At 49.2% G+C, this 22783-nt stretch overlaps 1 protein-coding gene across 2 annotated transcripts in view; it reads left to right on the top strand.

Moving 5' to 3' along the window:
* The window catches only part of TNKS (tankyrase), a 332035-nt gene that overhangs the window by 178598 nt on the left and 130654 nt on the right, over positions 1 to 22783 (top strand). For both annotated transcript variants that reach the window (XM_039540122.1, XM_039540123.1), the window contains exon 6: positions 20282 to 20376. In XM_039540122.1, coding sequence (XP_039396056.1) covers positions 20282 to 20376 — 95 coding nt within the window. The remainder of the gene's footprint in view (positions 1 to 20281; positions 20377 to 22783) is intronic.

Raw genomic sequence — 22783 nt, 5'->3', positions numbered from 1 at the left:
AATGTGCATGCGGCGCGCGCACACCTAATTGGAATGGATATGAGCAACACATCTCGAACAACAGTTACAAAGCTGAGTAACCGTCTTTTATCCTCGGGGACCCAGCCTACCCCTTAATGCCATGGCTCATGAAGCCGTATACAAGCACTCTGGACAGTAGTAAGGAGCAGTTCAACTATAGGCTGAGCCAGTGCAGAATGGTGGTAGAATGTGTTTTTGGATGTTTGAAAGCGCGCTGGAACAGTTTACTGACTCGGTTAGATCTCAGCACAACCAATATTCCAATTGTAATTGCCGCTTGTTGCGTGCTCCACAATATCTGTGAGAGTAAGGGGGAGACGTTTATGTCGGGGTGGGAGGTTGAGGCAACTCGCCTGGCTGCCAATTTCACGCAGCCAGACAACAGGGCGATTAGAAGAGCGCAACAGGGCGCGGTGCGCATCAGAGAAGCTTTGAAAGCCAGTTTCATGACTGGCCAGGGTACGGTGTGACAGTTGTGTTTGTTTCTCTTGAAGTTATCCGCATCCTATATATATATGAAAGGAAATAAAGTCAAAATTGTTTAAAAACTGTTTATTATTTGATGCACAACACATTGAGAGAAATCCGAAGGTAGACCGGGGGAGGGGAGGGTATTGTGTTAGGGGGGTGGAGGAGGAGGAGGGAAGGAGAAGTCCAGAAACCAAATCAAAAGTTCGCATATCCCAGCTTTCTGGTGCTTGGGTGATCCTCTGGGGTTGAGTGTGTGGGCCCCTTGTGTTCTTGGGAGTCTGGGTGAGGAGGCTATGGAACCTGGGGAGGAGGGAGTTTGATTATACAGGGGCTGCAGCAGCAGTCTGTGGTCTTGCTGCCTTTCCCGCATTAGATCCACCATACAGCGGAGCATGTCAGTTTGCTCCCCCATGAGCTTGACCGTAGCGTCCTGCCTGCTCTCATCGCGCGCCTCCCTCCTCTCTTCATGTTCCTGTAATGCTTTACGGGACTCCGCAATTGTTTGCCTCCACGCATTCAGCTGGGCCCTATCAGTGCGGGAGGACTGCATGAACTCGGCCAACATGTCGTCCCGAGTTCATTTTTTCCGCTTTCTAATCTGGACCAGCCTCCGGGACGGAGTAGATAGGGGCCGCGTTGTAACTTTTGCACCTGCAGGAGGAGAAAAGGGGAGGGTAGTATTTTAAAAAATACATTGCGGGGTTCTGCTGCTTCTACATTCATTTCAATGGTTTCAAACTGCTGGGCCCCCTTTCCCGCAGCAAGCAATGCCTGGTAGGTTTGCCATATAAAAGGAGGGCCTGCGGGCTCTCTGGGATGATCACTGCACACAACAGCCACCACCCCCCGCCTCCCCACCGCGTGGCTCTGATCAGGCTCAGAGCAGGGATGAGCCATTTACTGTAAACGCGAACAACCCAGCACCGCTGGGTTCCCTCCTGCCCCCCACCGCGTGGCTCCGATCAGGTGCTCACTCACCAGAAGTACCTTCTCCAGGGTCATGGAACAGGAGTCCGCCTTGGGAGTGAGGGGAGGCTATTGGCTCCAGCGTTAGATTAGTTCCCAGCTAGAGGGGAAACGGATTCCCCACTTGCCGCCTGTGCATTGTCCTCCTCCTCCTCCTCCTCCAATGTCTCTTCCTCCTCGCTCCTTGCAACTCCCCCCTTGCAGGTGTCCACCAACAGTGGTGGGGTAGTGGAGAGGGGTTGGGGGAGGCATGGAGCTCACGGTAGAAGCGGAATGTATGGGGCTGTGACCCAGAATGCCTGTTTGCCTCTCTGGCTTTTTGGTACGCTTTCCTGAGCTCCTTGATTTTTGTACGACAGTGCTCTGTGTCCCTGGAGTAGCCTCTTTCCGTCATGGCCCTGGAGACTTTTTAGCGTAGGTATTTGTGTTCCTTTTTTTGGAAAGTAGTTCTGCCATAACAGACTCATCTCCCCAGCATGCGATGAGATCCAGTACCTCCCATTCGGACCATGCTGGGGCTTGTCTGCGAATCCGGGACTACGTGATCTCCTGGGATGGTGGACTCTGCATGGTCACCTGTGATGGTGGACTGTGCTGATGGTCACCTGTGCTGATGGTGACCAAACAGGAAATGAAATTCAAAAGTTCCCAGGGCTTTTCCTGTCCACCTGGTTAGTGCATTGGAGTTGAGAGTGTTGACCAGAGTAATCACAAAGGAGCATCCAGGGATATCTCCCAGAGGCCAAAAACATCGATTTGCGTCCACAATACCTTTAACCCGGGATTGCAATCTCGATTTAAGTGCAACTCCACTTGCTGAGGTGGAGTACAGAAATCAGATTAAAGAGCCCTTTAAATCGAAAAAACCCATTTGGTCATTTTTTTTTCTTAAATAACTTGGCTAATTCCGAAATAACAGGCTAGTGTAGACCAGGCCTAAGTATAGGACAAGGGACAGCCGCTGGATACATTATTGCAAAGTATTTCCTGTAGCCTCACTTTTCAAGCTGCTAGTTAAAAACAAACAAATAAGTATAGTGTAAAAGTTCAGGAATGTCTGCTATAGATTTTAGCTTGGTTCCAATTTGTTCTCTCATTCTTGTCAATCAGTATGATGATAAAGTGGCAGCAAGAGGTGCTTTGCCTGCATTTGGAACATGTTCCTGATATATGAGTGATGCAGTTGGTTTTAGAGAAGGTTGTAAGAGAACAGCGTCAAATAGACCCAGGCTATTGGGATTGGAAAGAGGCTCTGCAGCATAAATTCTAACTCCCAGAGGAGGTGGTTTGTTGCTGCTCAGAAGCTGTGCTTAGTATACCAAATTCAAATAATCCTCTTGTCAGGAATCAGGACATCTTTCAAAGTAGTCAGCTGTATGTAAACTAGGAAACTGAGACTTTTTCTCTGATTAGAAACCCCACTGTGCATCCCATAATTCAAAGAAAGTAAACATATACAGTGCTTTGAGGGAGCTTCTAAGGCACACATTACAAGTGCAAAGTATCATCATTATTACTGCTGTTTTCTGCAGGCAGTACGTTCTGATTTGAATAAAGGTAACTTGTAACATATGATGAAAAGTGAGTATGAGTTTTGCACTCCTGCTTGCATTTTCTAAATCTGTTCAGGCTCGCTGACGGTGGGGAAGCTGCACGTATGAAATGTAGCATTTCCTCTTCTCCCTTCCTCAGAAAACAAAACCTGAAATGTATTTTTTTTGTTTTTAATGTACACAATAAAATTCACAGGATTGCAGTATAACAGAGCTAAAAATAACCAGCAAAAGAAGAAAATTGGTCATAGTCCCTTTTCTTTACGATTTATACAGAAGTCCTGAAAAGTGTGGGATCTCTGAAATTTTCTGCTTAGTTTCTACATAGGAAATTCAAATCTTGTCTGCCCTGTTTTTCCTGAAAGCCTGTATGGATAACTGTAGAGCCAGTAGGATTATAACATCCAAGACATGATGTACGTGAAACAGAATAACAGAAAAATAATGTGATTTTTATTTGCTGTTCAAAACTCCTTGTTTGTTTACTACTGAATATAAATGTCTGAAAAACAAGGAGCCAAGTGGTCATAGGTGTGCGCAGCACATTTCATTCGGGTGTACACCCAGGAAGCCCTGCCCTAGCCCCACTCCTGCCCTGCCCCCATCCACTCCCCCCTACTTACCGCCCCCTGACTGCCCCCCTCAGAAGCCCCCCCCGCTCCTTGTCGCCTGACTACCCCCTCCTGGGACCCCTGCCCCAACTGCCCCTCAGGACCCCCTATCTAAGCCTTCCTGCTCCTTGTCCCCTGACTGCCCCCCTAGGACCCTACCCCCTACCTGTTCCCTGACTGCCCTGACCCTTATCCACTCCCCCACCCCGAGACAGACTCCTGGGACTCCCACGCGCCATCCAACCACTCCCCGCCCCCTGACAGGACCCCCCCAGAACTCCCGACCCCTACAACCCCCCCTGCTCCTGGCCTGCCCCAACCCCACTCCACACCCCTGCCACCTGACTGCCCCCTCAGAACTCCCGACCCATACAACCCCTGCTTACTGCCTGCCCCAACCCCTCTCCACACCCCTGCCTCCTGACAGCCCCGAACTCCTGACTCATCCAACCCCCAGCTCCTTGTCCCCTGACCACCCCTCCAGAGACCCCTACCTAACTCCCAGGACCCTCCTTGCTCTCTGTTCCCTGATTGCCCTGACCCCTATCCACCCCCACCCCTGACAGACCCCGGGACTCCCATGCCCCCAACCTCCCACCCACCCCGGCTCCCTGACTGCCCTCTCCAGAGACCCCCCCTCCCAGGGGTGCCAGGTTTGTAGAAACTTTGGTGGTGCCCAGAACCCGCTCCCGCCCAAACTCCGCCCCCCCCACCTGCCCAAGGCTCTGGGAGGGAGTTTGGGTGAGGGAGGAGGTCTGGGGTGCAGGCCCTAGGCTGGGGCAGGTGATTGGGGTTCAGGGTGCAGGCCCTGGGAGGAAGTTTGGGGATGGGAGGGGTGCAGAGGGATGGAGTGCAGATGAGAGGTTTGGAGTGTGGGATGCTCAGGGTGAGAGTAGGGGTGTAGGGGGTGAGGGCTCTGCAGCTGGGAATGGGGGGTTTGGGGTGGGCTCAGGGTGAGAGTAGGAGTGTGGGGGGTGAGGGCTCTGGCTGGGGCTGGAGATGAGGGGGTGTGGTGTTGGAGGGGGCTCAGGGCTTGGGCAGAGGGTTGGGGTGTGGGGGGTGAGGGCTCTGGCTGGGACTGGGGATAATGTGTTTGGGGTGCTGGAGGGGCTCGGGTAGAGGGTTGAGGGTGCAATGGGGGGTGTGGGCGATGGGATGGGGTGGGGCAGGGCTGGGGATGAGTGTGGGGTGCAGGCAGGCTGCTCTGGGACAGGGGCCAGAGAGGAGGACTCCCCCCAGCCGTTTCCCTGCCGGCAGCAGCATGCTCTGGGGGAGGAGCCCCCCTTTCCCGCCCCCCCAGCAGCACACTCACCCCCACCACTGTCACTCCATGTGCTCCCTCGCCTCCCCCGTGGTGGGTGCCGGGGGTGCTGCTTGCGCCTCCTCCCCGGCTGTTGCCCCTGACTGTAGCCTCACTGAGGGAGAGGGATGGAGCTGCCTCCTTGCCCAGCATGGGACAGGAGCAGTGACTGCAGGCGGGGAGGTGAGGGGCCCTGTGCTGCTGGAGGGTCCTGCCGGAAAAGGGAAGGGTTTGAGGGGGAAGGGCAGGCTCAGAGTCAGTCTGCCCTGGCAGTCGAGGGGGCGGGAGGGGGGGACTAGGACTCTGCGGCAGCAGTTGCTGCAGGGAGGCAGCTCTGCTCCGGGGCCTGGGAAAGACGAGCAGGGGTGGCGGCAGGTGGGGCCAGGGAGAGAGACCCGGCCCCAAATATCCTGCTTCCTCTCCCCTGACTGCCCCCCCATCCAACCCCCGGCCCTGGCCCCCTTACCACGAGGCACCTAGCAGCATGTTCTGCTCCGCGCAGAGCCAGACACGCCGCCCCGCGAGAGCAGGCAGCCCCGCCCCTCAGAGCGCTGCATGCGCGGCGGCAAGGCTCAAGGGGAGGGGCCGGCGGCTTGCTGTGCTCGGCTGGGCGCCCCAGCCCGGGAGTGCAGACCCCACAGCTTGCCGCGCTGGGAGAGTGGAGCCATTTGCCCACCCCTGCATTAGGGTGTGCCTGGGCACTCCCGGCACACCTCATGTGCATGCCTGTGAAAGTGGTTCTTATTAAGGATTCAGCATCCCTGCTCCTTCATTTAAGAGCGGAGAGCTCACAATTCAAATCTGAGACCTCTAAGGAGCTCTCTAGCAAAACCAGTAAAGACCAAGCTTGATCTTTTGATATTTCTTACGTAAACAGCGGGCAATACACCTCTCCCTTTTTTTCTTAAATGTTTCAAATTACTGTAATATATGCCATGCAATGCCCAATGCTCCCCTATGCTGCCAAACTTGGACAGTCTCTCAAAAAATAAATGGACACAAAGACACAATTCAGACATTGGCAATACAAAAAAAAAAGTAGGAGAGACAGCCTCCCTCCCTGGCCACACAATAGCAGATTTTAAGGTGGCCATCCTACAAAAAAAACTTCAGGACCAGAGAAGAGAAAACTGCTGAGCTTCCAGTTCATCTGCAAATTTGACACCATCAGCTTAGGACTAAAAAAAGACTGAATGAATGGCAATTACAAGAACAAGTTTCCTCCTCCCTTTTTTTTCACCTCAGCTGCTGGAACAGGGCCCCCATCTCCCTGATTGATCAGCATGCTGCATAACTTCTGTTAGTCTATAAGGTGCCACAGGATTCTTTACTGCTTCAAATTACTTGTACATCATAGAAGAGCGAAAAAGGGATATAAACCCCATCTCTTTCCCCTCCCTCTTTCTTTGTAGGCCACCTTCAATGTAGCCAGAGCAGGGATAACTACCATTTCAGTTATTTGGATGCTATTCTCTGTTGGTAAAATGTCCACCTTAAGTCAGTGGCACAATTTAGAGCATCAGTCGAAATTTGTTTTGGGTTTCAGAGTTGGCTCTCAAAATCAGGGAACTGGAACTGGCTCCCTGATTGCTCTGGAACACAAAAGAATCTGCCCATTGGTTCTTTATTAACACTACTATTTAATATTAAAATCCCAGCTCCGTGACGCTAGGCAAACCTTAAATATTTAGAAGCACAAAAAATGTATTATAACTGATAGCCTACCATTTGAAATTTCTGTTTCTTACAAGAATGCCTTAACTGTGGAACAACATATTTAATGTTTAAAGTAATTATTTCCTCCTTAGCAAAATCTAAGTTACAAAGAGAGACCACATCAGCATGGAATTCTGCTGGTTCACTCTGTCTAAAATTAGAGAAATTTTAAAACAGTAGACTAAAGGCCAACAGGTTGTGAACTAGAAAAAAGTATTCATTACAATTACTGTAGAACACAGCAATACTGAGACTTCTGTTGCAGAAAGCAAAAAAGACGACAATTTCAGTTATGATTAAAAAAATTGCTACAGCAATTCAGTTGCTGATATTGAAGATAATGTTCATTTTAAAATAGCGTGGAATTGTGAAGCTGTCATTTTCCCTGTGTTGCCAGCATTTTAACCAGCTAAACCAAAATTAAAATGCATATAGATAGAAAATTACTTCTGTTCAAGGTAGTGCTGCTTTCAGTAATCTGTACATTATCACTGCATAATGGGAACATCTTTCCAGATTTGTTCCTGCCAGTACTGACTAGAATAGTAAGGGTATATCAATTTAATGTTTAGGTTGAGGGTAATGGGGGAGAGGGGAAGGCGAGAAAAACTGCTGAATCATACTCATAATACTTTTTTTTTCCATGTCTGTACTTCCCAATGATAAAACATAGGGATCTTCAGACACTCTGGCGCATATATATATATCATTTTATCCAAGTGGCTTTAATGGGACTGCTCAAAGTTTCTTCCATATGTAAATGTTTGCAGGATCAGGCCCTGTATAGTAATGAGTAATCCTCTCCCTTAACTGTTAAATACAGTAAATCCATCGAGTTAGAGTTTTAACTCCAATTGTTTGCTTTAGAAGAATTAGTGTTGTAACATGGTGTTATTTCAAACAGTCATTGGTTCACTGGCATTAATAATCTGGGACATATTCATAATTGTTTAAGAACCTCAGGTTTAAAATACTTGCTCTCTAAATATGCTATCTTCTAGGGTTCTCACATATGTTCTCAGTTCCCGAGTGTGAGATGGGCAGAAATCCTTGAGCTCTTGAGAAATATATTGGTCCCCAAGGATAGAGTGTGAGCTAGCCCCTGTTGGATGTTGTGTACCATATTTTGAGTTTACCTACTGCTCTTAGAGCCTTCCAGTAAGTTCCTTCTTGACCATGTGAAGCAAAGATTCTCCTCACAAGAGCTGAATCTCTCTGATGATCCTCCAGTTCCTTATCTTGCTGGCCAGATTTGAAGGCATTATGCATCTTTTTCTCTGAGTTCTGCCTTTCAGTGGGGTCTGAGTTCCATTTTAAATTCTATGTATGTTTAGCACTTTGATGCTTTTGCTTTGCTATGTCTTTTGGTGCCTTGCTCAGGTGCTGGAGTACTTCTTTCCCCCAGCACTACAATGGGGGAGGGATAGCTCAGTGGTTTGAGCCATTGGCCTGCTAAACCCAGGGTTGTGAGTTCAATCCTTGAGGGGGCCATTTGGGGATTTAGTTGGGGATTGGTCCTGCTTTGAGCAGGGGGTTGGACTAGATGACCTCCTGAGGTCCCTTCCAACCCTGAGATTCTATGCACTAGTCCCAGTGTTTCTAGTATTTCAGAATGTACGTTGCCATGCTGATAACTGTTTCCAGTGCCTGTGTTTCTAAGACTTTGGAACCTGTGTTGGTATTCTGACTAGAGCAGGCTAGAAAATGGAATTCCTGTTCAGGAGGAAATTAAAAATTAAAAAAATCACTCTGAAATGGAACAGAACATTAACATTTCCAAAATTTGTTTCAAAAAATTCAAAATGACATTTTGTTTGACCTTTTTGACACATTTCTAAGGCTCCCCTAGCTGCCTGGAATCCCCCGGCACCCCACCATGCAAAGAGATTGGCGGACCTGGAAGCCGGGCATCTCTGGGAGCCAGGAAGCTGAGATTTCTGGGCTACTGGTGAGCCTGGTAGTCAGGTGTCTGGTAGTCCAGGCTTCTTTGCAGCCTACCAGGTGGGCTGCAGGGAAGTGGGAGCACCACAAGGCTGGGAATAATTTTCCAAAGAAAATAAATTTTCCAGCAAATTTGAAATTTTCCTGTGGAAAACTTAGATTTTCTGGGACATAAAGTTTGTGACAGTGCACCCTATCACAGTACCCCAAAATTCCTGTTACAAAGTAGAAGTTCAACTATGTCCACCACCCATACTGGGAGAGCTCTTGACAGTTTTACCAGAAGATCAGTGTGCCATACTGTATCAAAGGACTCTGTCAGGTCCAAGAAAACAGCTCCTGTCTTCAAGCTCTGTTGAAACCCATTTCCTATATATGTAGAAAGGGCTGGGATTTGGTCACATGTGGTTCAACCCTTCCAGAAGCCAGCTTGGTTGATGCTGAGGGTATGGCTACACTCTACGGTTTGCAGCGCTGGTAGTTTGCAGCGCTGGTCGTCCAGCTGTGTAGGAGCAGCGCTGGTGTGTGGCCACACTCACAGCTACCAGCGCTGGTGTGTGGCCACATTTGCAGCATTAGCAGCGCTGTTGGGAGTGATGCATTATGGGCAGCTATCCCAGCATTCAAGTGGCCGCAACGTGCTTTTCAAAAGAGGGGGGTGGAGTGGGGTCTAGTGTGACAGGGAGCGGGGGGAGAGAGAGAGTGGATTTTTGGAGCCAACACTGTGTGTTTAGCTTCCTGCCTTGAAAAATCAGAACATTTTTCCGACCCCTTAGTCTTAACTCTTAATTGCAAACAGCCTGCAGCCAACACAACTCCCCGCTGTTTCATTCGCTCCCTGCCTGCCTCTCATTTGATTGTTTACAGCCAGGTACAGATGATCACAGCAAACAGGAGCTGTGTTTGTTTTTTAGATAAGCAGTCCGTGGAGCTCCTTCACAACAAAACAAAGAGAGTAATTTATAAAAGCATTCTGGGATACATCCTTATACCCTGGAGGCCAATCACAGCGCTGGTGTGTGGCCACACTTGATGACCAGCGCTGCAGCACCAGCGCTGGAATCCTTATTCCCCATGCTGAGTGAGGTGTACGGCCAGTGCTGCAGCCAGGGAGTTGCAGCGCTGGAAGTGCCCTGCAGGTGTGGCCACTTACTAATTGCAGCGCTGGTGGAGGCTTTCCAGCGCTGCAAATCGCCAGTGTAGCCATACCCAGAGAGTTGCCTCTACCTCTGGAGATATACACTGGAGGATAAGCCACTCTGGGACTTCTAAGCTGACAGATAGCAGAGAGTTTGGTTGGTAGCTTGCAGCATTGTGTGGGTCCTCTCCAGGTTTTAGAAGGGTGATCACTTTTCACATCCTCTAGATCCTTAGCAAGTTACTCTCCTTAACAAGCTGTGTCAGGATTTTGGATAGCCATTAACAGGCGTTGATTCCAACTCTGGCGAAATAGTGTCTCATCCCGACGTCGTTCCGGGGTTGATGTTGCTTAGTTCAGTGTCTAATTCAGGACTTGTGAATAGGGCTATGCACTGAGAAAGTGTCATCTGAATTGCCGCTATTCATCGTGAATCTGCCATTTTACAAGCTTATTCAGGGGAACTTTTGCAACCTCAAGCGAGTGGCTAGTGACTTGGTTTGGAGTGACAGGAAGATAGGGCATCTCTGTTGGTTGTAATGCAAAATGGTCAGGAAGTAATTGGACGGAGTTCTAATGGATTAATGTGATATGACTTTGTACATACTGGGCTCTCAGTATTCCGTCTCACTATCAGCAGTATTTGAGGGTGCTTTTCTATATCTTTGTATTTTTATTGCATTTCTTACAAATTGATTTACCTTAATTTACTGCAAATGAGTTTTGTAAGAAGTATGAACATAATAAGAAGGTTAAGTGAAAATAACATCAATCCCTCACATTTCTTTACTTAAAACATTGCCGTACTTCTCAAACCCCCAAGCAGCTCATTTTCAGAAATGTTAAAGGAAAATACGTCTGTTTTAGTACAAATCTGGTGTATAAAAGCTGGCAGTGATTGCCATCCTGTGTACAATGATCTCTGCTTAGATCATAGAATATCAGGTTTGGAAGGGACCTCAGGGGGTCATTTAGTCCACCCCCTGCTCAAAGCAGGACCAATCCCCAGCTCCCCTCCCCGATCCCAAAATGGCCCTCTCAGGGATTGAACTCACAACCCTGGGTTTAGCAGGCCAATGCTAAATGCGTGCTACCTGCTTTTCATGGCTTACAGAGACCATAAAACTTTAAAATAACACGAGCATCTTACATAAGCATTTACTTTAGTTTTGTAAAGTGGAGTTACACCCCTTTTAAGTACCCTAGCCATTAGAAAATCACTTGTATGTCTTGGTGTATGGCATTGGTGTGCGCCTCTATAGGGAGCATGTAGGGTTACCACCTGGTTGATATTTCACCAGCCTGGCCAGTTTTTTTATAGATTTGCCAGACAACTAATTTAATTTGCCATGTTTTTTTTTACATGGGTCTAAAGATTTGCATTATTCTCCTAATACATTGGGATATGTAATGTTAACAGTTTGTGTGTCCAGCTAAATATGCTGCAGTGTTCCCACTTCTACAGTTCAAGTGATAACAGATTGTAGTGGTGTGGTGGTTGTCCCTTCTCCTTTAGGTCAGAGAGAGGCTACACCACCTCACTACATCGTCAGGGCCTTCACCTACTATCAGGGGAATTAGTGTTAGGTGTTAACATCCCGACCGGTCTAACAGGCTAAGCAGCCAACCGTTTATAGCTCTCAGGCCCTTGAAGCCGAGGCTGCACACAGCTTAGTGTGGCAGAGCTCAGAGCCCACACAGGAAACAAGTAGCTCCAGGACCTTCAGCCAGAGGTGGAGCAAACACAGTAGTCGATTAGCTCTGGCCTCTGGAGACAGAGATAGAGGAAACCCCGCAGTCAGTTAGCTCTGGGCTCTAGTTGCAGGGCCAGAGCAACCATCAGGCAGGAGTCCATCAGCCCTGTTCCCTTGGTGCAGAGACAGGGCAAGCCAGCAGTCAATTAGCCCAGATCTCTTAACGTAGAGAGAGGGCAACACCAGTAGGCAATTAGCTCTGGGTTCGGGTTTCAGAGCCAGAGCAAACCAGTAGTCAATTGGCGCTAGTCTCTGGGTGCAGAGCCAGAGCACACCCAGCAGTCAATTAGTCCTGGTCTCTTGTGGCAGAGACGGGGCAAAGCCAGTAGGCAATTAGCCCTGATCTCTTAAGACAGAGAGAGAGCAAACTCCAGTAGGTAATGAGTTCCGGTCTCTAGCTGCAGAGACAGAGCAAACCCCAGGGGTCAGATGGCCTAGCTTCGGGGGACACCCTATGAGCGCAGGCCACTGGACCTGGCGAGGGGAGGCTGCCACCCCAAGGGTGGGGTGGCAGGTGGGGGCCGGGTCCACCCTACTCCACCGGGCTCTGGGGCAGAGTCGTACCTCTACTGCACCTCCCAGCCTCTCCCACTCAGCACGGCATCCAGCTCCTCTGCCAGAGTCCCAGAGGGTCGGCAGCCCAAGGGGAGCCACAGTGACAGGAGGGCACCAGAAGACTGTGGTGGCAGGGGCGCATGGTGACCTGAGAGACCCAGAAAGGGGGGAGGGAACCAGAGGTGTCTAGATAATTTCACTGGTGTGGGGATGCGGGGAGGAGGGGGCAGTGACGTGGGGGCTTCAGAAGGGCAGATATCTCCCCACACCCCAATCCTGATTATCCCCAGTATTCAAGTGCCTCTCCCCAGTCCCAGGAAAGGTGGGATATTAGGTGGCAGGGGAGGGGGGTTAAAATGCAAATGCTCCAGTGCAGTGCTGGAAGCTAGGGTGGGTGATGGTGGAAGTTTCACTCCCAAAATATCCCCACACCCCTGCACTTACACCTCCCTTTGGGATGAGCAAGAAAAAGGGGAGCCCCTGAGAGCTGGGGAGCATGGAGAACTGAGAGGGTCAGAGTGTGGCATTCAGGAGGGGGGATCTTGAAGATGTGAGGGACACCCTGAGAACTGGTGGAGGTGGGAGCTAAGAACTGGGAGTCTGGGACCTGGGGGGCAGAGGGAGGGGGCCTCTGACCTGGGGGCACAGGGAGGGGCCCCCGGGAGTTGGCGGGGCTGGGAGCTGGGACACAGAGTCAGGACCCCTTAACATCTGGAGGATGGTGTGGACTGCACTCTCAGCAAGTTTGTAGATGACACTAAACTGGGAGGAGTGGTAGATACGCTGGAGGGTAGGGATAGGATACAGAGGACCGAGACAAATCAGAGAATTGGGCCAAAAGAAACCTGATGAGGTTCAACAAGGATAAGTGCAGAGTCCTGCACTTAGGACAGAAGAATCTCATTCACTCTTACAGACTAGGGACCGAATGGCTGGGCAGCAGTTCTACAGAAAAGGACCTAGGGGTTACGGTGGACGAAAAGCTGACTATGAGTCAACAGTGTGCCCTTGTTGCCAAGAAGGCTAATGGCATTCTTTGTTTCACTGTTTGCATTTTGCACTCATCCCTGTCTTACCCACAGGTAGAGGAACTTCATTGAAATATTTCCAAACTGGGTCTCTTTTATGGCCTGCTGCCATTATAGGTTTTCCCTTGTAGTGAGAGAATGATATGGTAGATCTCAAATCAACGAAGGTTATACTCAGAAAGACCTCAAGACTTCTGGAATATGCTGCTCAAACACTTTCATTTTTGCTTCTCCTGCCTGTCCCTCCCTTCACACATTTATCTCCAGACTTCTTCTCCCAACAATCTTCTATTCATTAAACTTTTTGAAACTTTGCACTTTTACAGAGAGGTAAGGGATTGACTCTATGTACACAAATTTGCAGCGGGACAGTAGGCTTGAGGTCTGTTGTTTCTCACCTCTATATATTATTTATTTACTTATTTGTTTATTTTAAAACATTTTTGCTCTTAACAAGCATGTTATCTCCAGAGACACAAATCCACAGTGAGAACTGCAAAACTAAGCATCTCTGATGGTACCTTCTAGACTGAGCACTGAGTTCCATTGGGTAGACAGAAAGATTAACCTAAATAATCTGTACAGAAGCCCTTGGAACCCCATAAGACTGGGTCCCCTAATCCATGAACTATTTACAAAACTTTTCTTAAACTTTCTTAAACATTACATGAATATATTGTCTCATACTATAGAATTAGAATTTATAATCCCTATTCCATGGTGAGCTATCTTTGAGCTATAATGTATCTTAACTAAATTATCTTTAGAACCACGGGGACCCATGGCCAATGGGAGCTTCGGAGGAGGTACCCGCAGCCGAGGGAAGTGCACGGAGCCCTCTGGCGCCCCCTCCCCCCCAGAGGCCACAGGGACATGGTGCTGGCCGCTTCCAGGAGCGGTGCAGGGTCAGAGCAGGCAGGGAGCCTGCCTGAGTCACACTGCATGCCGCTGCCACCTTGGCGCTGCTTAAGCTAAGCGGCGCCGGGCCAGAGCCCGCACCCCACACCCTCCTGCACCCCAGTCCCCTGCCCTGAGCTCCCTTGTACAATCCACACCCCTCCTGTACCCCAACCCCTGGCCCTGAGCCCCTTCCTGCACACCACAACCCCTCCCACACCCCACACTCCCTCCTGCCCCCCAAACCCTACCCCAGCCCCACATTCAAGACCCTGCATGTAATTTCCCCACCCAGATGTGGCCCTCAGGTCAAAAAGTTTGCTTACCCCTGGTTTAGAACAAACATTTTTCAGGGATAGTATAGAAGATAATCATAGAATCATAGAATATCAGGGTTGGAAGGGACCTCAGGAGGTATCTAGTCCAACCCCCTGCTCAAAGCAGGACCAAACCCAACTAAATCATCCCAGCCAGGGCTTTGTCAAACCTGACCTTAAAAACCTCTAAGGAAGGAGATTCCACCACCGCCCTAGGTAACCCATTCCAGTGCTTCACCACCCTCCTAGTGAAAAAGCTTTTCCTAATATCCAACCTAAACCTCCCCCACTGCTACTTGAGACCATTGCTCCTTGTTCTGTCATCTTCTACCACTGAGAACAGTCTAGATCCATCCTCTTTGGAACCCCCTTTCAGGTAGTTGAAAGCAGCTATCAAATCCCCCCTCATTCTTCTCTTCTGCAGACTAAAGAATCCCAGTTCCCTCAGCCTCTCCTCATAAGTCATGTGCTCCAGTCCCCTAATCATTTTTTTTTTGCCCTCCGCTGGACTCTCTCCAATTTTTCCACATCCTCCTTATAGTGTGAGGCCCAAAACTGGACACAGTACTCCAAATGAGGCCTCACCAATGTCAAATAGAGGGGAATGATCATGTCCCTCGATCTGCTGGCAATGCCCCTACTTATACAGCCCAAAATGCCATTAGTCTTCATGGCAACAAGGGCACACTGTTGACTCATATCCAGCTTCTCATCCACTGTAACCCCTAGGTCCATTTCTGCAGAACTGCTTCCTAGCCATTCGGTCCCTAGTCTATAGCAGTGAATGGGATTCTTCTGTCCTAAGTGCAGGACTCTGCACTTGTCCATGTTGAATCTCATCAGGTTTCTTTTGGCCCAATCCTCTTAATTTGTCTAGGTCCCTCTGTATCCTATCCCTACCCTCCAGCGTATCTACCACTCCCAGTTTAGTGTCATCTGCAGACTTGCTGAGGGTGCAATCCACGCCATCCTCCAGATCATTAATGAAGATATTGAACAAAGCCGGCCCCAGGACAGAGGCACAGTGGGAGTGGTCCCACTCAGCCCAGCACAAGGGCACTGTTTACAAACCCAAAACTGCTAGATGCACACTGCCCCCCCAGCCCTGTGCTGCCAGCGTGCCCCTTCCACACTGCCCCCCTGCCCAGTGCCCTGCCCTTATGCCAGTGCCCCCTCACCCAGAGACTTCCCCCACAGATCCCTATGCCCAGCACCCCCTGCCTAGAGACCCCTCCCGCTGACGTCGTTCCACACAACTGCACAGCACCCTGCCCAGCCCCCCATCCACAGATCCCCTACTGTCCAGCACCCCCTTCACAATCCCACCATCACAGCTGTACAGTGCCCCATATTCCTGAGGGAATTCTGCATCAAATTCTGTGCATAATATTTTAAAATTCTGATTTTTTTTATAATAAATAAATGTGGAAGCTCCACCACGGCAGTGGGGAGCACAGGCCGCTGGCTGCATGGAGGTGGGAGAATACCCTGCAGCCTCCCCTGCCCCCCTGGGTCAGGGACTTGGCAGTGAGACTTGAACCTGACCCTGCCACAGAAACACTCTGTGGCCCTCCCCTTTTGCTCCAGGCACACCAGATGTGGACAGGGAGGCTCAGCCCGGCAGCAGGATCCGAGTGCAGAGGGACTTAGTGTGGGGGTATCCAGATGGGGGTAAGAGGGTTCTGTGGGGGGCAGTCTGAGTGCAGGCAGCTCAGTGGGGGATCTGGATGCACAGGGAGGTGCCAGGTGCAGGGGCAATGGGAGTCTGCAGGGGGGACCCAGTGGTTGGAAAGTGGTTGGAGCTCAGCAGCCAGGGGGAGTCTGGGTGCAGGGAAGGTGGGGTTGTTGTACTTAAAGTACTGCACAGGATCTTTTCAGGGGGAATAAGGCAAATACATGTATTACCAATGAATGTGGCATCAATCAACACTGTATCCTATGCATATAATCTATATTACACTCATGCACTCACATACACACACACAAACACACTGTCCTGTTGTTGTTACCAACTAGTTGCTCCCCTTAACTTCACTGGCCAGGTGAGTTAGATGGGGGAGGGGTGGAGCTGGGCTTCTGCCGATCCGGATCGATGCACTGATGTTGATAAGACGAGACCCGGGGTCCTCTGCAAGATGCCTCACATTTATAGCAGCTTCCCTGCTGGCCGCGGTTTGCCGCTCCAGGCCAATGGGGGCTGTGAGAAGCCGCGGTCAGCACATCCTTCATCCTGCAGCCCCTCCATTGGCCTGGAGCAGTGAACCACAGCCAGTGGGAGCTGCGATCGGCCGAACTTGCGGACGTGGCAGGTAAACAAACCGGCCCGGCCCACCAGGGGGCTTACCCTGGCGGGCCGTGGGCCAAAGATTGCAGATCCCTGCCCTATCCCCGCCCTATCCCCTTCTCTTCCCCATCCCATCTCCCTTCCCCACCGCTCCATCTCCTCCCCATCCCACCCCCTTCCTTCCCCGCTGCCTCTGTGCCCCTGCCCCCGCTTCCCCATCCCATCCCCTTCCCCACCACTCCATCTCCTCCCCATCCCACCCCTTCCTTCATCCCCTTCCCCATCCCCCATCCTTCCCCACCGCTCCATCTCCTCCCCATCCCACCTGCTTCCTTCCCCACTGCCTCTGTGCCCCTGCCCCACCACGGGCACTCACTGTTGTATAAGATCAAGGATGGCTCCCAGCGCACGGAAGGGAGCTCAACCAGCACTAGGACCCAGAAAGTGGTGTCCAGCTGCAAAGTCCCGGGAGCTGAGCAGCACCTTCTTTTTTCAGCCTGGCTCTGCAGTCAGAGTAGGTCTGCTTGTTCCACCCCCCTCCCCAAGGCCCCACTCCACCTCTTTTCTGCCTCCTCTCCCCAGGTGAGCATGCTGGGGCTGCTCTCCTGCGGGCAAACAGCTGATTGAAACTGCTGATTGGTGGCAGGGAGGGGGAGGGCCGAACGGAGTAAGCTTTGAGTGGAGGTGGTGGGGTTGGCTGCCCTACTGCAGCAGGAGCCTCAGTGCCAGGAGCACCTCAGTAAGGATTCTTTAAAATACTGCCAGCTCTCCTGGTCTCCTTTCCCCCTTACGTTATTCTCCCAGGGGATCCTGCCCATCAGTTCCCTGAGGGAGTCAGTCTGCTTTTCTGAAGTCCAGGGTCTGTATTCTGCTGCTCTCCTTTCTTCCTTGTGTCAGGATCCTGAACTCAACCATCTCATGGTCACTGCCTCCCAGGTTCCCATCCACTTTTGCTTCCCCTACTAACTCTTCTCTGTTTGTGAGCAGCTGGTCAAGAAGAGCTCTGCCCCTAGTTGGTTCCTCCAGCACTTGCACCAGGAAATTGTCCCTTATACTTCCTGGATTGTCTGTGCACCACTGTATTGCTCTCCCAGCAGATATCAGGGTGATTAAAGTCTCCCATGAGACCAAGGGCCTGCAATCTAGTAACTTCTGCTAGTTGCCGGAAGAAAGCCTCAACCATCTCATCCCCCTGGTCTGGTGGTCTATAGCAGACTCCCACCACGACATCACCCTTGTTGCTCACACTTCTAAACTTAATCCAGAGACTCTCAGGTTTTTCTGCAGTTTCATACCGGAGCTCTGAGCAGTCATACTGCTCTCTTACATACAATGCAACTCTCCCACCTTTTCTGTCCTTCCTGAACAGTTTATATCCATCCATGACAGTACTCCAGCCATGTGAGTTATCCCACCAAGTCTCTGTTATTCCAATCACATCATAGTTCCTTGACTGTGCCAGGACTTCCAGTTCTCCCTGCTTGTTTCCCAGGCTTCTTGCATTTGTGTATAGGCACTTAAGATAACTCGCTGATTGTCCCGCTTTCTCAGTCTGAGACAGGAGTCCTCCCCTCTTGAGCTCCCCTGCTCGTGCTTCCTCCCGATATCCCATTTCCCCACTTACCTCAGGGCTTTGGTCTCCTTCCCCCAGTGAACCTAGTTTAAAGCCCTCCTCACTAGGTTAGCCAGCCTGCTTGCGAAGCTGCTCTTCTCTCTCTTCGTTAGGTGGAGCCCGTCTCTGCCTAGCACTCCTCCTTCTTGGAACACCATCCCATGGTCGAAGAATCCAAAGCCTTCTTTCCGACACCACCTGCGTAGCTATTTAGTTGACTTCCGCAATTCGACTATCTCTACCCAGGCCTTTTCCCTTCACAGGGAGGATGGACAAGAACACCACTTGCACCTCAAACTCCTTTATCCTTCTTCCCAGAGCCACGTAGTCTTCAGTGATCTGCTCAAGGTCATTCTTGGCAGTATCATTGGTGCCCACGTGGAGAAGCAGGAAGGGGTAGCGATCCGAGGGCTTGATAAGTCTCAGCAGTCTCTCCGTCACATCGTGAATCCTAACTCGTGGCTAGCAGCAGACCTCTCGGTTTTCTCAGTCAGGGTGGCAGATAGATGACTCAGTCCGCCTGAGGAGGGAGTCCTCTACCACCACCACCCGCCTCCTTCTCTTGGGAGCGGTGGTCATGGAACCCCCATCCCTAGGACAGTGCATCTCATGCCTTCTAATCAGTGGAGTCTCCTTCTGCTCCCTTCCCTCAGATGTATCATTTAGTCCACTCTCCACATTAGTACCTGTGGAAAGAACATGAAAACGGTTGCTCATCTCTGTCTCCATTGCTGGTACATGGACGCTCCTCCCTCTTCTTCTGGAGGTCACATGCTGCCAAATTTGTCTCAGTGCAAGGGACTGGACTAGATGACCTATTGAGGTCCCTTCCAGTTCTACATTTCTATGATTCATAGGTGCAGAGAAGACACCAGTTCCTCTTTTTAGCAATTTACAGGAGCAGCTACTTGAAGAGGGAAGTAAATGGTTTAATTTCCCTTTGGTTGCCATAAAGTTGACTGCTATCTAGCTTTAAAAATAAGGGAGAAGTTGTAGTCTCCCAAAATCTTTTCTCATGGATTCCCAGAGTCACACATGCAGACCTGGTGGCAGTAATTTGACTCTCTGTAGCTTCATTTCTTAAATTTAAGAACTATAGCCAAGATGTCCAAAAATAGGATCTTAAAGTTAGGCTTTGAGTTTATACGAAACTTCCTGAATAAGACTTTCAGAAGTGTTGAGCACCAAGCAGCTCCCACTGAAGTCAGTGGGAGCTGCATAGGGTTGCCAGTCCTCCCAGTTTCTCCGGGAGTCTCCATCTCCCGGAGGCTGTTGAAGCCAATCTGGGAGATTTTAGGCTCCTAAAAGTTTGACGGCACAGAGAGGCTAAGGCAGGCTCCTTGCCTGCCCTGGCCCCATGCTGCTTCGAGAAGCAGCCAGCATGTCCCTGCTCCCTTGCGGCCTGAGGGTGTGGGGGCAGGAGGACTCTGCAGCTCCCACTGGCTGGGAACTGCGGCCAATGGGAGCTGCGGAGTGGGGGCAGGGGCACTGTGCGGAGACCACCAGCCCCTCTCTCTCCCTCCCCTCCGGGGACGCAGGGATATGCAGGCCACTTCCGGGGCCACACGGGGCCAGGGCAGGCAGAGAGTCTGCCTTAGCCCCACTGTGCCAACAACTGGGAGCCGCCCAAGGTAAGCACCACCCAGACAGAACCCACAACCGTGACCCCCTCTTGCACCCCAACCCCCTGCCCTAGGCTCAGCCTGGAGCCCCCTACCACACTCCGAACCCCTCGGCCCAGCCCACACCACAACCCCCTGCCCCAGCCTGGTGAAAGCAAGTGAGGGTGGGGGAGAGTGAGCGACAGAGGGAGGGGTGATGAAGTCAGTGGGGCGGGGCCTCAAAGATGGGGGCAGGGCAAGGGTGTTTGGGTTTGTGTGATTAGACAGTTGGCAACCCTAAGCTGCAGGCTGTTCAGCATTTTGAAAATAAGATTGATGACTTGGCTCCTTTATTTCAAAAACTGCCTTTTATTAAATGACTCTCAGCCTTTTTTTAAGCATTGGTTCTGGTATTAATTAACTTTGGCTGCTTCTCTCCTTTTGTGGGCTGTATAAATTACAAAACGTATATGAATTCTATCTCCCTGTCTTACTTTTCATTGTTTTTGTTTGCAGTCCACTCCTTTGCATCTAGCAGCAGGCTACAACAGAGTTCGAATAGTCCAGCTTTTGCTTCAGCATGGTGCTGATGTTCATGCAAAGGATAAGGGGTATGTATATCAGTTTTTAATTCATTCTCTGGTTTCACTAGTTAGTTACAGTTTTAAGAATTATTTTTATCATTGTTCTGTTGTATGCTTTAATTCTGTCTGAATCTGAAAATGAGTTCATCTAAAATTGGAGATGAGAATCGGGTCACAGTTGTTTCCAAAATCAAAATTTGCTTTTGTGGTAAATAATCTTTTGTAAAAGCCCAGCTGAGGTTTGAAGTGGGATGGTGTCCTCCTTAGTTATGTGGAGCTTTCATTTTATGGATTCTTCCTTCATTAAATAAGTGCATTTTAAAATCTATATTGTTTGGTTCATTATGGGTCTGCTGTGTTATTGGAAATTCTGTGCACAATTTTGAGTGTTCATGGACTTCTGGTATTATTTTGGCAATAAAAAATTAATGCAAGGTGTTACAGACAAAAGTCATATTCAGTTACACTTTTCTGCAACCTGATTATCTTGTCAGGTGTATATATGGCAGCTCCATGAGATTTGCACATGCACAACTGATGAGATAAACAAGCGCTTAGTTTCACAGCTATTATCAGCATATGAAGAGAAGAGAGCAGAGCTGTCTTTTCTAAAGTGAATTAACATATTTCATAGATTACTCAAGCTAGTTAAGTCCAAAGCTGACTGCGAAGAGTAACAAAGGGATCTCAAAAAGCTGGGTGAGTGGGCAAGAAAATGGCAGATGAAATTCAGTGTTGATAAGTGCAAAGTAATGCACAGTAGAAAACAGAATCCCAACTCTCTCTCTATATATATACAATATGATGAGATCTAAATTAGCCGTTACCACTGAAGAAAGAAATCTTGGAGTCAGTCTGGATAGTTCTCTTAAAACATCTGTGCAATGTGCAGCATCAGTCAAAAAAGCTAACAAAATGTTAGGAACAATCGGGAAAGGGATAGAAAATAAGAAAAGAAAACATCATATTGTCTTTCTATAAATCCATGGTTCACCCACACCTTGAATATTGCATGCAGTTCTGATTACTCCTTGTCAAATGAGATTTGGAAAAAGAGAGTTGGAAAAAGTACGGAGAAGGGCAACAAAAATGATTGGGGGTATGGAAAAGCTTCTTTATAAGGGGAGATTAAGAAAACTGTGCCTTCTTCAGCTTAGAAAAGATGACTGAGTCCTATGATAGAGGTCTGTAATATCACTAATGGTGTGGAGAAAATGAATAGGGAAGTGTTAACTTACACCTTCATGCAGCACAAGAACTAGCAGTCACCCAATGAAATTAATAGGCAACAGATCTAAAACAAATGGAAGTACTGCTTCATACAACACACAGTCAATCTTTGGAACTTGTTGCCAGGGGTGTTGTAAAGGCCAATGATATAAAAAGTTCAAAACATAATTATAAAAATTCATGGCAGGTAGGTCCATCAATGTCTATTAGCCAAGATGATCAGGGTGCAACCCTATGCTCTAGGTGTCCCTAAACCTCTGCCTGCTAGAACTGGATGACGGGGATGTATCACTTGATAATTACCCTGTTCTGTTCATTCCATCTGACACTGGCCACTGTCAGGAGACAGGATATGGGGCTAGATGGGCCATTGTTTTGATCCAGTATGGCCATTCGTATGTTCTTATATGGTAAGTGTGGTAGTTATATAAAATTCTATGGTGAAGGGGAGGTGGAGGGGTTGTTCTCTTGGTATATTGAATCTGTAGATTTATTTCCAGAGTGGTTCTAAATGATGGTCTGATGGGATTTTTTTTATTTGTAGTCAAGATCAGCACCTTATTGTTGTAGATGCTGTATATATACTTAGTAAAAGTCACTCCTGATCCTAAACAGCTTACTTTTATATTTATAGACTTTAGAAAAGAAAAGGAGCTGTCAGGCCATCTTGTCCATCTGTCTGCCAACATGGGAAGTTCTCTGTTAGTTATCTAATGTTATCTCCAGTGTGAAATGAGAACTTGAGCTCCCAGGTCTCTTAAATGAAAAGCTCAGTTTACTTTGGGTATGTCTATACTACATTTTAAAACCTATGGCAGCAAGTCTCAAACCTTGGGTCTACAGACTCGGGCTCACACTACAGTGCTAAGAACAGCAGAGTAGACATTGCAGCAGGGGCTGGAGCTTGGGCTCTGTACTCCATCCTGGTCTTCAGAGCCCAAGCCTCAACTTCTGTGCTGCTTTTTTTAGCACCCTGGTGCAAGCCCATAGACCTTGGCTCTGAAACTTGCTGCCATGTGTTTTAAAACTCAGTGTAGACATATGCAAAGTGTCTCTACTCTAAAACAATTCTAAGTTTATTGGAACATTTGGAGATTGATTTGTAGCACTTTCATCTGTATATTTGCTTCTATTTTCTGTCAAAGAAGTTATGAAACTAACTATAGAGCATTTTATAAAGCAGGGGTTCTCAAACTGGGGGTCA

This window comes from Mauremys reevesii, linkage group 5 (assembly GCF_016161935.1).
Source record: "Mauremys reevesii isolate NIE-2019 linkage group 5, ASM1616193v1, whole genome shotgun sequence".
Lineage (NCBI taxonomy): Eukaryota > Metazoa > Chordata > Testudines > Geoemydidae > Mauremys > Mauremys reevesii.
The sequence above is the reverse complement of the archived record's forward strand: the minus strand, read 5'-3'. Positions and strand labels throughout refer to the sequence as shown.